At 36.5% G+C, this 13,539-nt stretch overlaps 1 protein-coding gene and 1 long non-coding RNA gene across 3 annotated transcripts; one reads left to right on the top strand and one right to left on the bottom strand.

Moving 5' to 3' along the window:
* Positions 1–2,768: 2,768 nt before the first annotated feature.
* LOC129718708 (CLIP domain-containing serine protease B9-like) lies at positions 2,769–8,206 on the bottom strand. 2 transcript variants are annotated; one of them, XM_055669751.1, is made up of 3 exons: positions 7,910–8,206; positions 3,641–4,217; positions 2,769–3,575 (listed from the first exon to the last, which is right to left on the bottom strand). In XM_055669751.1, exons 1-3 carry the CDS (start codon positions 8,088–8,090, stop codon positions 3,278–3,280), a joined length of 1,056 nt encoding a protein of 351 aa, XP_055525726.1. In that variant the 5' UTR covers positions 8,091–8,206; the 3' UTR covers positions 2,769–3,277. The 2 variants fall into 2 exon arrangements, with proteins under 2 accessions (XP_055525726.1, XP_055525728.1); XM_055669753.1 differs by lacking the exon at positions 7,910–8,206 and adding an exon at positions 4,476–5,169 and having other exon boundaries at positions 2,775–3,575.
* On the top strand, positions 4,806–8,819 carry LOC129718709 (uncharacterized). The gene is made up of 2 exons (XR_008727015.1): positions 4,806–5,075; positions 7,918–8,819. It is a non-coding gene; the product is annotated as an uncharacterized LOC129718709 (long non-coding RNA).
* The last annotated feature ends 4,720 nt before the right edge of the window (positions 8,820–13,539 follow it).

Genomic DNA, 13,539 nt, shown 5'->3' with positions numbered 1-13,539 from the left:
TCTACACATACAAAATGTGCCAAAAACAATATCGATAACGAATTCTCTCAACTAATCTAGTTGATCGAGACCGCTATTAGCCCCAAGGCTAAGCGTGCGATATTGTTGTATTATATGGAACTTACTTCAAATTTAGTTTTTTGTACTTAACTTTTGTCGGTTGCATTTTAAACGAAAAAGTTGTTCGGAGAAATTTTTGAGGCACACAAAACACATATTTTTGCCAAAGACCTTATACCTCAAGGATTTTTCCTCGCAAAGATAAATTATATTTTAGCTTTTTTTTTACATAACTTCAAGAACGTACTGTAACTTCTATAAGGTTTTATTTGTCTCAATCGTCCCGCAGCTGGCGGTTTTGTGTTAGGAGATAGTAAAAAGGGCTTTTTCAGCAAAGTTTTAGAACGTGCAAAAATATGAAACTTTGCTGAACAAACAAAATTCCTATTTTCATTGGGTATATAGTTACAGAGTATTTGCTATAAAAGTTACTTGAAAGTTAGTTTTTTGTACTTAACATTTTGTTAGTTACATACAATACAATATATTGATTGCGAACAAAACACAATCGGATAAAATTAAATCAATATTACATGAATAGCATACCAACACACAGCATCAATACTTGCCTGAAATTTATTATATGTAAATGAACAAATACAAATGAAAACTCCATCGTTCTTCTTGAAACCCGACGTGCTGTTTGTAGAGTGTTTTATGACAATTCTAATAGTTATAGATCAATAAAAAGATCAAGAATTGCTCAAAGAATAATTTTTCGAAACAGGGTGACGGAAACCTAGAAAATCAGGGAATTCATTTTTCGAAAAAAGAAATCAGAAAAATATTCAGGGTAAAATCTTGAATTGATATACCGTTTTGATTCAAACCTCGAACAGTCTCAAACTTCGAACACTTTACTATAAAAATCGAGTTATTATAGCTAGTGTAATAAAAAGAATGATCATCATTGCCCCTTGCATGACTATTTAGACTTCTGTGATAATCATTCATTGCCCAACTTCTTATTTCGCTCTATAAAATTGACACCTCAGTAGCGCAGTGGCAGTTTTTTTGGGTTCATTGTTGATTTTGTTGTTCATTTGCAACATTAAGTATATATTTTTGAGTATCTTTAGTTGAGAATTAGGTTGAATTATCAAAACAAAACTAAGTGTTACATGATTGATTGGGTGATACTGAGTATCGATACTTTCTCGATTGCCATTGTATCGATACTGGACCTAACGGTTTCAAGTATACTAGAATAATATATGAGGAATTCTCGCTGAAACTGAGCCACTAGGTGCACAAGGTCTTTCAAATTTGATATAAATGCACATAGTTATCAGAAATAGAGAAAAAATGATAATGCCATTTTTGTTTGATCGAATTTGTTGACCCCTTGGTCACCAAGGGGCGAAACAGTTTTCAGAAAAGTTGAAATTTTAGCAAGTCTTGATGTATTATTTGAGCTATATCTCTAGAATTCGTAATGTAAAGTACTACAAGTAGCACTTTTCTGTAAAGAGGAATGATAGGGCTTTCATTTGAAGTGATCAGAATTCAGGCCGCCATCTTGGATTATATCAGAAAAATGCAATTTTGACTGTGTTCGCAACTACCGATTTTCGATCTGAGACCAACATTGGAAAGCTGAGAAAAAATGCTATAAGATGCAAGAAAAAATTATTTTCCAAGCTGAGTTTCAAAATATTCATCGTACATCGCGCGACCAACGTAGTAACCTGTCTACTGAGACTAAGTGGATGCACATTTTATGTCCATATATGTCCATATATCATAATCGATTGATGCTACAACTAGTACGCCACTACTGTTTTTTTTTAAGTTAGTGAGAATAATGAGTACAACACTAGCATGTGTGATACTAACAAAGCGATAGGTTTTTCAATACTGAGCAGTTCCAAAAAAATGTCCCAGTTTTAATATTTTATTTAAATTGTCATTTTTAATTTGGCTGAAACTCTGCATAGACGTTGCGAATTCTAGAGATATAGCTCAAATAATACATCAAGAATTGCTGAAATTTCAACTTTTCTGAAAACTGTTTCGCCCCTTGGTGACCAAGGGGTCAACAAATTTGATCAAACAAAAATGGCAGTATCATTTTTTCTCTATTTCTAATAACTATGTGCATTTATATCAAATTTGAAAGACCTTGTGCACCTAGTGGCCTAGTTTCAGCGAGAATCGCTCATATATAGGTATCAAGCACTGACAATTGCTGGAGTGATTTCTTATTAACCTACCAAGGTAGCAGTCATGATTGAGTATCTTTGTCTATATAATAAAATATTTCTGTCCAGCGTTTCGATATCGCTAGTATCGATACATATCACCCAAACTGCGAAATCGTGTGCGAGATTCGACTGTGATAATCGTGTGTTTCGGGGTAGTCCAATTTGGCGTAAAAGTCGCAATATATACCATTTCGTTCCTTGGAATGTCCTTCACCCAGTGATGTATATAGTGATTTACTGTAGGGCCACTTCCAGGGAATCAGCAGGCGTTGAAAAAAGTGTCAGTCAGTATTCATAGGGGTTTGCCTATCTATCTCTTAGCGGTAACGTAGAAGTGTTCGCGATTTGAATCAAAACCGATTTCTAAATTCTCCTTGTTTTCATGTACAAAACATATTTAAATCTATATAAATGGCATTAAATTACAACAACATTAAAATAACCAACATGTTTAATCTTTAAGATCAATAATAAAGTTCATTTTTCGTTGATTCTTCAGTGCAAGAAGTTACATTATAGCTTAAGCGTTTAAAATTTGATGCATTTCGATATAATATATAGAATGGATATTTTTTTTACTGGGATTTCCGTCTTGCGTTAATCCACGTTGCAGTTTTTTGTGTCGAATGCTTAAAAATATCAGAAAAATTATTGTTATATATCAGGGAATATCAGGGAATATCATGGAAAACCAGGTAATTTGATTTTCAGAACTTTTTCGCCACTCTGTGAAAACTATTTGTTCTTTTGGTGCCTCAGTGGTCCATCAATTTGAACTAAACAAGATGATTTTCTCATTTTTTTTACTACCTTCAATCATTTGGACTCATAAAAATCTTTTTGAAAGACCTCGTGTCTCCTGTGGCCTGGTTTCAACGACGATATTGAAAATAATGAAGTCTTTATAAATTTGATCGCCACTAAAGTCGAACCTTCTCTAATGTTTTCGTTGTTTTATATGTTACAAAAAAGACGTGATACCATATTTCCAAAAATAAGATGAATCGCAAAAATTACTCACCCTTCAGCGTCCGCCCGAATCCGGTCACAAAGGCGATATCTCCGGCAGCTGACTGTTTGAATTCCGCATGCGGAAGGCAAATTGGCTGAACGAAATCCGAGTAACGAATGTCCCGGTTAAGCCGCAACAGCGCGATATCATTTAGCTTAGTCGTTTCGTTGTACTCCGGGTGTGGCAGCTTCTCCTCGATTGGCACGTCTAGCGGCGGATCGGCGCAGATTCTTTCGTTATCCTGTTCGATGCAATCGATTTCGGTGGTAGTATCATATTCGCCCAACCGAACGCTGACCCTGAAAAAGCAAATTGACAATCAGGAAACATAACTTCAGCGATAACAAATTGCATCACTACTCACAATTCTCCTTCCTTGTGTTGCACCTCACCAATCACGCAATGCGCCGCCGTTATCACGTACCGACTGTTGATCAACGATCCTCCGCAGCTGAATTTGCGTTCTCCTCGGAAATTTTCAAACTCCAACAGTGCCAGCCAGGGGAATTCATCGATGTCCGCGTTCTCACCGCCATAGATTCGCATCCCGATGCTAACACCGCATTCGTTCTTTTTAGGATCCGGTAAAACACCGCCGCTGATTTCGGCACGATTTTTCGGTTCTAGCGGGGGGTTTGTTGATGGTATGTTCACAACTGGTGGTTCATGTGTCGTCTGTGCCGGGGGGCTTGTCGATGTTATCTCCACAGCCGGTGGCTGGTGGGTCGTCGATGGTTGAGCAGGTACGCCCGGCAATTTCGTTACCTTATCCGGGCAGCAAACGAAGGGCGAACGACCAGATGGGGCCCCCGAACAGGCCGAGAGCCGCAGGAACTCACGTTCCTCCCAGGACAAAAGACGATGACCAAAGAAGGACAGTATACTGTTGCAGTCGTAGATTGACAGACACGAGCCATGTTTGCGTGTCGGGGTCATACATTCTGAATGAAAAAATAAATACACAAAAAATGTGATGTTTATACATCAAACTCTCTCGGTTTATCGTCAGCTTTAGTGACTTATCACTAACCATCCCCGAATCAGGCTCTACTTTCGAGAGCTGGTTCAAGGTTACTGTCGTTACTGTATACCAGCATTACGTCACCAAACGTCCGCTTAATTATGCGACCATCGCAAAAACCGGTCCCTGCTTGTAGAACGAATCCGAACGATGAACTTTTTGCGAAAAAAAAACTTACCTTGTTGGGTATCCTGAACAACTATCAGTAGTAGAAGTAAACATCCTCCGAGTATTGGTAACCGGGGGATCATCGTTAGAATATGCTAATTAACGAATAAGGTTCCACTTTAGGCACGTGAAATTCAACAGACACGATCGGCTGACGAATGTAGACTAACTGACTGCCGACGATCGTGTCGATCGCCACATTTCGACTGACCAGCGGGGATTTTTTCGACCAGGGAGAAAAGGTGTGATAAGCCGGTTTTACGGCAAGCTGTTTCTTTATTCCGTTCTACTGCGGTGTGCGCACTCGAAACAGTGGCAATCGGGTTGCGAAAGTTAATCAGAGAACGATGAAAACGTTAGAACGAGTCGGCAGCAATCGGGAAAGCGAGTTGCGATTTACCGTTTGTGCCCTTCTAATGTGCCGAACACAACGATGACGGAATGCAATTGCGGATACGAGTGTATGACAGTTGATTGATGTTTGTTTGCTGTAGTACTTCGAACATTTTAGAGTAAAAATTTCATTTTTGTAGCCAGTGTAATTGTAAAGTGAATCTAATTATTGTACCTTCACCATTTCGTTTATTGGAATGTTTTATCTTCAGAAAAGGTAAACAACCTATTCCCGGCCTATCAGGCGACCGATAGCATTTTCTTAAATTAATTATTTAAAAGGTGAACTATTCCAATGGAATTTAAAAAAAAACTAATGACAAATATCGAAGGATTCCGTTGTCATCTTTCTTCATCATGTGGAATTTTGGTTCCGGGGCACGTAAAGGAGCTACGATCCAATTACAAAACAATACACAATGTGAATACCACTAAAAAAACATTTAACCACAGACAAACAGACGTGCCACTCGATGACCATTCCATCGACCAGAAAAATAACGATTATTTTTGAATTTTGCTTAGTGGGTAATAATGTCGCTGGTGTCGCTATAAGCAAGTTTGCACATTCATTATCAGAAACAAAAACCATCAGTAATGCCGCTTGTGTTTAGCCAGCGTGCACACCCATTAGCAAAGACAAAAACCCTTTGACGAAAATAATGAAATGAAGTAAACTTCCCTAGCTTTAAATTGATTGTATTTCCAAACTTTTGAGAAACAAATGGTTTTTCGTGTAAATTTTCTCAGAAACACGAAGAAATAGTGAAACTTGAAATAAAAATATAGGTGCTTATTACGGGAGTCACTTCATGGTGAAATCAGAGTGAAGTGAATACAGTCCTACTACGGGACTCATGTAAGTGAGAAAAACGTCGCAAACTGACATCTGTCGTGAAATCTGGGAGTTTCATATCACTTAAGTGAAAACGGAATAAGCGACGTTTCGCGTGGAATTATTTCACGACCAATTTGAACGATTCCACGAAGAAGGGATAAGTCAGAAAAATTGATTGATTTTTGATCTAATGGTAAAATGGTGGCGAACCAACCTGTGGCTGAAAGCCTCCCTAATAAAGTAATAAAAAAAATCTAATGGTAAATATTGGATTTATTTTTCAATAACGAAATGAATCAGTATTCGATCCTTGTCCCAAAGCGGCCAAAGTTTCAATTATTCGCCGATGAAAAAAATACATGCTAGTTCATGAAATTTTTCGATACCGAAAAAAAATTTTTTTTTATGACAAATGTCTTAGAAATGCGGAAACGTCAGGATTTGGTGTTATAAAAAATAGAAAAAATCGAATTTCTGTGACATAAAAATTTTTTGAACTGGGAAACATTCTCATTTCACTTGTCCTATTCTCAATTTCACTTCACTGGCAAACTCACTTCACGGAGGTTTTTTTTTTGTCACTTCACTTGCGGTGGAATCGGGATTAGGTCTCAAAAAGAGAAGTGAGCGTGAGAGTGAAATACATTTCACCGTGAATTGACTCCCGTAATAAACACCATAATAATTTGCCGAAAAACGCAATCTAGATTTTCAAATGCAATTATATATAGAATTAATCGATTAATTTCGAATATCCAAAAAAAACTTAGAAAATTTCTTTTATTCTGGTTTCAACCAGAGAAAAATCGACTTTAACTTGTGAGCTGCTTGTTTTTTTATCATTGGAAATTTTTGAACAATTATAAAATACCTATTTATTTACTGAAGCAAAACTTGAATATAGTGATTTCTGCTACATCTTGGTAATTTCAGATATAGTAGTGTGTCAAAAATGTCGAAAGAGTTTTTTTTAGAAATCAAAAACAAGTAAAAAAAATTGAATACATTATGTCAAAAAAATCAAAATGCAGTAAAAAACGTTTTGCAAATGACTACCGTTTTGACTCAAACTTCGAACACTTCACAATGAAAGTCAAGAGTTATTATAACTAGTGTGATAAAAAGCATGATTTTTATATTCCATTTCGTTCCTTGGAATGTCCTTTACCCTTTAATGTATAGCTCTTTACTGTACGACCAGTTCCAGGAAACTAGCAGGCGTTGACAAAAGTGACAGTCAGTGTTGGGACGGTTTGCCTATATATCTCTTAGTGATTACATTGAAGTGTTCGGAATTTGAATCAAAGCCGAGTTCTAAATTATTGTTAATTTCATAAACAAAACATGTTTGAATCTATATAAATAGAACTTAATTGCGACAAAAACAAAATAACCAACATGGTAAATTTTTAAGATCGACGAGAAAATTCATTTTTCGTTGATTTTTTAGTGCAAGAAATTACCTCATTGCTTAAGTGTACGAAATTTTTTTCAGTACGGTATTCATTATTGTTGAGAATCAGAAAAAACTTCGAAATCACTTATTCACCACACAGCTTGCGCAATTTTTCTCCATCCACAGCTGTTCAGTGGAAAATAGATCTTAATTATTGAAATTGAAAAACTTTTTCCCCGTTCGAAAAGACCCCGTCGTCAACCGGCCGCTTTAAGCGAGCAATAAATTACAACCACCAACTGCGGAAATGCTATCGTAGATCCTCCCAGCTCCGAAGTTACAGTAAGCAAAAAAAAAAAAGAAAAAGGTAGAGAAAAAAACGAAAATCTTCCCGATTAGTTAACCATTTAACAGAAGCAAAGTGGCGATGAACGAACAAATTTTAGCTCTAATTTTTAATCTACTGAATATACGGATGATAACGTTGTCTGTTTTCTGTGCAAGAAGAAAAAAAAACCTCATTTGTATATTAAGTAAAGATTTATGGTTTTCAACGAAGAACATTGAATTTTTCCCCCGATTGGACCAGCTATGAAAGGGTTGGTGGTGCGTGTGAAATTTATGACTTCCAGTTTCAAGCTGATTCGATTTTTTTTCTGCCTAACTGCGAAACTGGTCGGTAGGTTAATTTCCGCGAGAACCGACAGTCGCTTTCTTAGCCCGCTTTCACTAATGGAGGGTGATGATTTATGCGTACTTAGCGTTCTTTTTTTAAGATTATGATAACAATTAACTGCACTGTTTTCTCACTACTCACTATTGTAGGCTCCCTTTGCTGCATCCTGCTTCGGTTCAGTGATCCAGAGGTTTTTCCACTTAGCGGCGTCTCCAATCCGATCGCTCTTCAAATCCGATTCCGGCCAAGCTTCGAGCGGAAACTGGAAGCCGTCTATTACACCCGCTATCACCAACATCAAACAGATCACCTTGTGTGTCATGCTTACTAGACGACACGTGCTTGACTAACCACGATCGCACTTTGCCAGATTAATACAAGTAGACATCCGTTTTGGTCAAAATTCGGCAGCCCCTCCGTGGTACACAAATCTGCGCATCGATGACTTGCAAATCGAATGAATGGATGATGACGGAACTGTTGAACCGACCCGCACCCGGCAGACTTCCGAGAACGTTTGAGAGCGACGCGCTTGCAACAACAACGAGAAAGGGGCTTTTCATGGCGATTATCTGCCAGCTTTACAACGCGGATAAACTCGTTAGGCTCTGATCGATCGACGGGTGTGATTTTGATTGTAATCTTCGAAGCGTCGTAATTGAGCACACGGAAGGTAAGGCGGATTTGTTTATTACGTGTAAAACCAGTAGCACAATGTCGATGACTGGTTTAATTGATGGGTTGACAACTGAGACTCCGGTGGCGGTTGATTTAATGCTGGTGTGGTATTACTCTAACAATGAGGTGTAAAAGCAACAAGTTGAATTTCAAATTAAAGATTGAACAGCATCTTCCGAAACACCATATATAGGCTGAATCAGAATGTAAGACTTTCGCTAAGCTGAAAGACAAAAATTGTGATTTTGGGTGGAACTGCCAACATTTGTTGACAGAGAAAAAAAAGACAAAAATAGACCATGTAAATAACAATCACTACCTATGCCTCATAAGTTCGTAAATCATTCTTAATTCAAAAAAAAAAAAAAAGAAATACATATAAATTAAACTCAATGAGACTGGAAAACGTTTGTAATGGAGAGAGAAACAGATGAGAAATAATTTCAGATTGTATAATCCTAGAATGACTGAAGAACACTTTCGAAGCTTAAAAATTTTATAAAATCGAATGATAAACATGGGAATGATCACAATGATCCCAACTGTGTAGGTAAAGATGACAGAAAACAAAACGTAAATTTAAGTAATTCCTATATAAATGCTTGCTCCGGTTTTTATTTTTCGTAACAGCTGCTATGTTAACACTAGCATTGTGAGTGTTGGAATAATGGAATAAGTTTGGCCGTTTGCCGTGCAAGAGAGAAGGTTTTGTTTCAGTTATCTCATACCTATATAATTATGTGGACTTGGTCATAAACGTTTAGGACTATTTAAAACGTGATCTTATATTGAAATAAATGACTAAAACCAGAAAAGGGTAAATAGTTGAGCTCGAAATGGATTGAGAAAATGGTTAAAAAGTTGAGCACAAAATGGATAAAAACGCTCCGAAACAAAATAGTTGGAGAGGTTAAAAAAACACGACCGTAAGGTTAACGAAGAATTGCGACAGCTTGTCTAACGTCAATATATTTTTTGCAATAGGTTTGGGGTTAATCAATTGCGGTAAACTTAAATGATAACTCTTTTTCAATTTTTTTTATTAATTGATTGTAACTTCGACCAGTAGCGTTGATTTTGTATTGCCATTTACCAATGACACAGGATGATTCTTGTTTTCTTGTTATTCTCCTCTCCGCACACACTGCAAACAAGCAAACAAGATAACAATAATAATACACGCTACCGGCTAACGCTATCGGCAGTGGCCGGAAAGGCTGAAGGTAAACGTAACGCGATAAATATGGGCATGTTTAGCAATGCTTCACAGTGCTGCGGTCCACCAGTTGGTTCGTGTAGAACGCTGCGATCGAATGAGTCGCCGCAGCTGCTACTTTGCTCTGCATTTCCCAATAGTTCAATAGTCATCATCACGAAATTACAATTTTTCGCATCTGCAATGCACGCATAGCAAATTTCCAAGAGATAAATTTTAAAAACGAAGAAGAAATAAAGATACCAAACAGAGTGCATATCAGCTAAAAAAAATGAAAAACTTAGCTAGACCAGCAAAGAAAAGAGATAATGGATGATCCCAAATGAAGATAACGATGGTTGGTAAATGATCTCAAAAATAAAAACAACAAAAGTATGTCAATTGAGAATTGAATTCACTGGGCAATATTTCCTAAGTTTAGAAAAAGATAGACATAAAGTTACTCCAACATAAAAGACTAAGTAAATGTCATCTCCTGTTCCTCGGTATGATTGCAAATCGTTTTCAAGGACCAAGAAAGCCCGTATGAAAATTAATACTAGCTTATAATGATAAATATCAATTTTTAGAAAAAAATATACTTTGATAATTTCTGATGGACTTATTTTCCACTCTAAATCACAAATTTTTGGTTACCATCATCACAATTATACTCTTGAGAGAGTTTAAAACTCAACATTCACACACTTATGAACATACATTGACACATACACATGCAAATGACATGAAATAAATATGTTTCAAATATATGACGCGAAAAAAAAATTAGAATTAGAAAAAATTTTCTAATCGTGGTATCATCGAAACGTCACTGTACTTACATAAATCGGACTCGATTATGTATCACTTTAAATTCCTCTATTCATGGTAGAAATTTTTTTCTTTATGACTAATGCGAAAAATTTTTAGAATCTATATATAAAAAGAGGGTTTCGAAAATATTTATTTTTGTTCTGCGTAATGCGTTCCATAAACAAACCATAAAATAAAAGAAAGGAACCTGAAAAAAATTTCTTATATAAGTAAGGAGATAATAAAAAATAAAAAACTATCAAAAAATATATGAAAATTACAAAATAAAATATTTAAAAACAAATCAAAATTGAGTAAAAATTATTAAAAATAAATCAAAGTCAACAAACTTTAAAAAATTGAAACAAAACTAGTTTACGTCTAGGGTTAAAAGTAAACAAACAAAAATACACTGATCACAATGTTTCTTTACGTTTAACCACATAAATAACTACACGACATAATTAATTTTTTGCAAGAAATTTGTTTTCTGACTTTCTTTATAAATTTACTAGCTGACCCGGCGAACTTCGTCCCACCTATTTTAGTGTTTAATTTAATAATTTTAAACATTTCAAATTCATTGATTCCTTACGATTTGTTTATATCGTTTGAAATGATTGGTTTTATCGGAATGACAACATCCTCGACTTTTGGCTTTTGTACATCACCTCTATTCCGGAAATATATTGGGTGCATTTCAGTTATTTTCGTTGTTTTCCATCATTTCCAGCATTTCGATTACGGACTATCCATATGTAGTAATATTCGGTTATTTTCGGCTGTTTCAAGGAAGTTGCCATTTTACAATTCAAACTGGTGTCTGAGGTCAAGTTTTAGCTCCTTGCATCATTCTGGATCCGGTGATACTCATATTGGGTGGTATTTGGTCACTTCAGGCTATTTTTCAGAAACTGTAATTCGCCCTCTTGGATTTTAAAATGGCATTTGGAGACAATTTCTGGCCCTTGAGCGTCATTCTGGTTTAAGAAACACCCATATTGGGTGTTATTTGGTCATTTTCGGCTGTTTTTCAGAAACCGGATGTCACCATCTTCGAATTCAAAATGGTGTCTGTGGTCGATTCTAGCTCCTGTGTATCATTCTGGTTCCGCAGATACTCATATTGTATGGAAATCGGCCATTTCTGGCCGTTTTTTAGAAACCGGAAGTTGCCATTTTACAGTTCATAATGGTGTCTGGAGACAATTTTTAGCTCCTTGCATCATTCTGGTTCCAGAGATACTCATATTGGGTGTATTTGGTCATTTTTGGATGTTTTCCAGACACCGGAAGTCGCCATTTTACAATTCAAAATGTTGTCTGAGGTCGATTTGTGGCTTCAGTGCATCATAACAATTCCGGAAATTCGCATGTTGGGTGGTATTTGGTCATTTGCCTCTGTTTTTCTGAAACCGGAAGTCGCCATCTTGGATTTCGAAATGGTATTTGAAGACATGCCAGAAGAAGGAAGGGTGTCGAAACATTATGGACATGTCAACAATTTCGCACGCTTAGCCTTGGGGCTAATAGCGGTCTCGATCAACTAGATTAGTTGAGAGAATTCGTTATCGATATTGTTTTTGGCACATTTTGTATGTGTAGGATAAGTACAACGATACACCGTGCCCCAGTGCAGAGTCGAGAAAATTTTTCAGCTCGAAAAGATCCTCGACTCGATCGGGAATCGAACCCAATATCGCAACCGTGTGGGAGAGCTAGCCGACCGACATCGCTAACCACAGAGTCACGGGGACCACACTTATGGACATGTTTGATACACTTAAAAATATTCACTTGCTAAATTTGGTTATATTTGCTTGATTGGTTCTCGAGCTGTGCGAAATTTGAGTTTCAACTTGTATGGGACCCCTTCCTTATAGAAGAGGGAGGGGTGTCAAACAATTATGGATATATTTGTTTCCCCTAAAAAACATTCACCTACCAAATTTGGTTTCATTAAGTTGGTTAGTTCTCGAGATAAGCAGAAATTTGGCTTTCATTTGTTTGAAACCTCTCCCTCACCGAAGAGGGAGGGAATTCGAACCATAATGGACATATTTGTTACCTCTAAAATCATTCACATACCAAATTTGGTTGATTGGTTCTCGATCTGCGCGAAATTCGTGTTTCATTTGTATGAAGCTCCTCCCTTGTAGAAGAGAGAGGGGTGTAAAACCATTCTGGATATATTTATTACCCCTAAAAACATCCAACTACCAAATTTGGTTCCATTTGCTTGGTTAGTTTTTGAGATGTGCAGAAATTTGTTTTTCATTTGTATGGATGCCCTCCCTTACAGAAGAGGGAGGGGTCTCAAACCATCATAGGAACCTTTCTTGGCCCCTAAAACCCCTACATAGAAATTTTCACGTCGATCGGTCCAGTAGTTTTCGAGCCTATATGGATCAGACAGACAGACAGACAGATCGGACTGCATTTTTATAGGTATAGATAGAGATAGATTTGAATGATCTTGTATATAAATATGAAATTCCTCAATTCCTCAATTTCCCTTCTTTGCATCACATTTGAACCACGGATCATGATTTTATGAAATTTGTTACTTGTAAGTTTGAGAAACAGCCCGTATTTATATTTAAATAAGGCGTGTAATCTTTGAGATAATAGACTTTCGATGTGTTTATAATTTAATACATAACGATTGGAATAAAAGTTCGATTATAATCAAATGAAATGGGAACCTATAGGGCAGTCAAACATTTCATTTGATAACAATATTGTTGAAATTAGTCCAGCAATCTTTGGGAAAACGAGTGAATTTAAAAAGTCATCGGACCACCTTTCTTTTCACAATTTTAGAACCATGTGTGCAATCATTAAAAAAATCCTTAGTTAACCCTTAGCTAGACCTTTCAGTTGACTCTAATTTTGTGAAAATCGGTTCAGCGAATTTTGAGAAAAGTGAGTAAATTTAAGTAGTCTTCGGAAATGTTTCTTTTCATTGCTGGATTTCACGCTTTTAAACATAACAAGTAATAGTTCAATTTAAAAAAAATCAATAGGGTCTTATGAGGCAACTAGACCTCCCATCTGGCACTGATTTTATGAAAATCGGTCCAGC

The sequence above is a fragment of the Wyeomyia smithii genome, chromosome 1 (genome assembly GCF_029784165.1).
Source record: "Wyeomyia smithii strain HCP4-BCI-WySm-NY-G18 chromosome 1, ASM2978416v1, whole genome shotgun sequence".
NCBI lineage: Eukaryota > Metazoa > Arthropoda > Insecta > Diptera > Culicidae > Wyeomyia > Wyeomyia smithii.
This window is presented reverse-complemented; position numbering and strand designations above follow the sequence as displayed.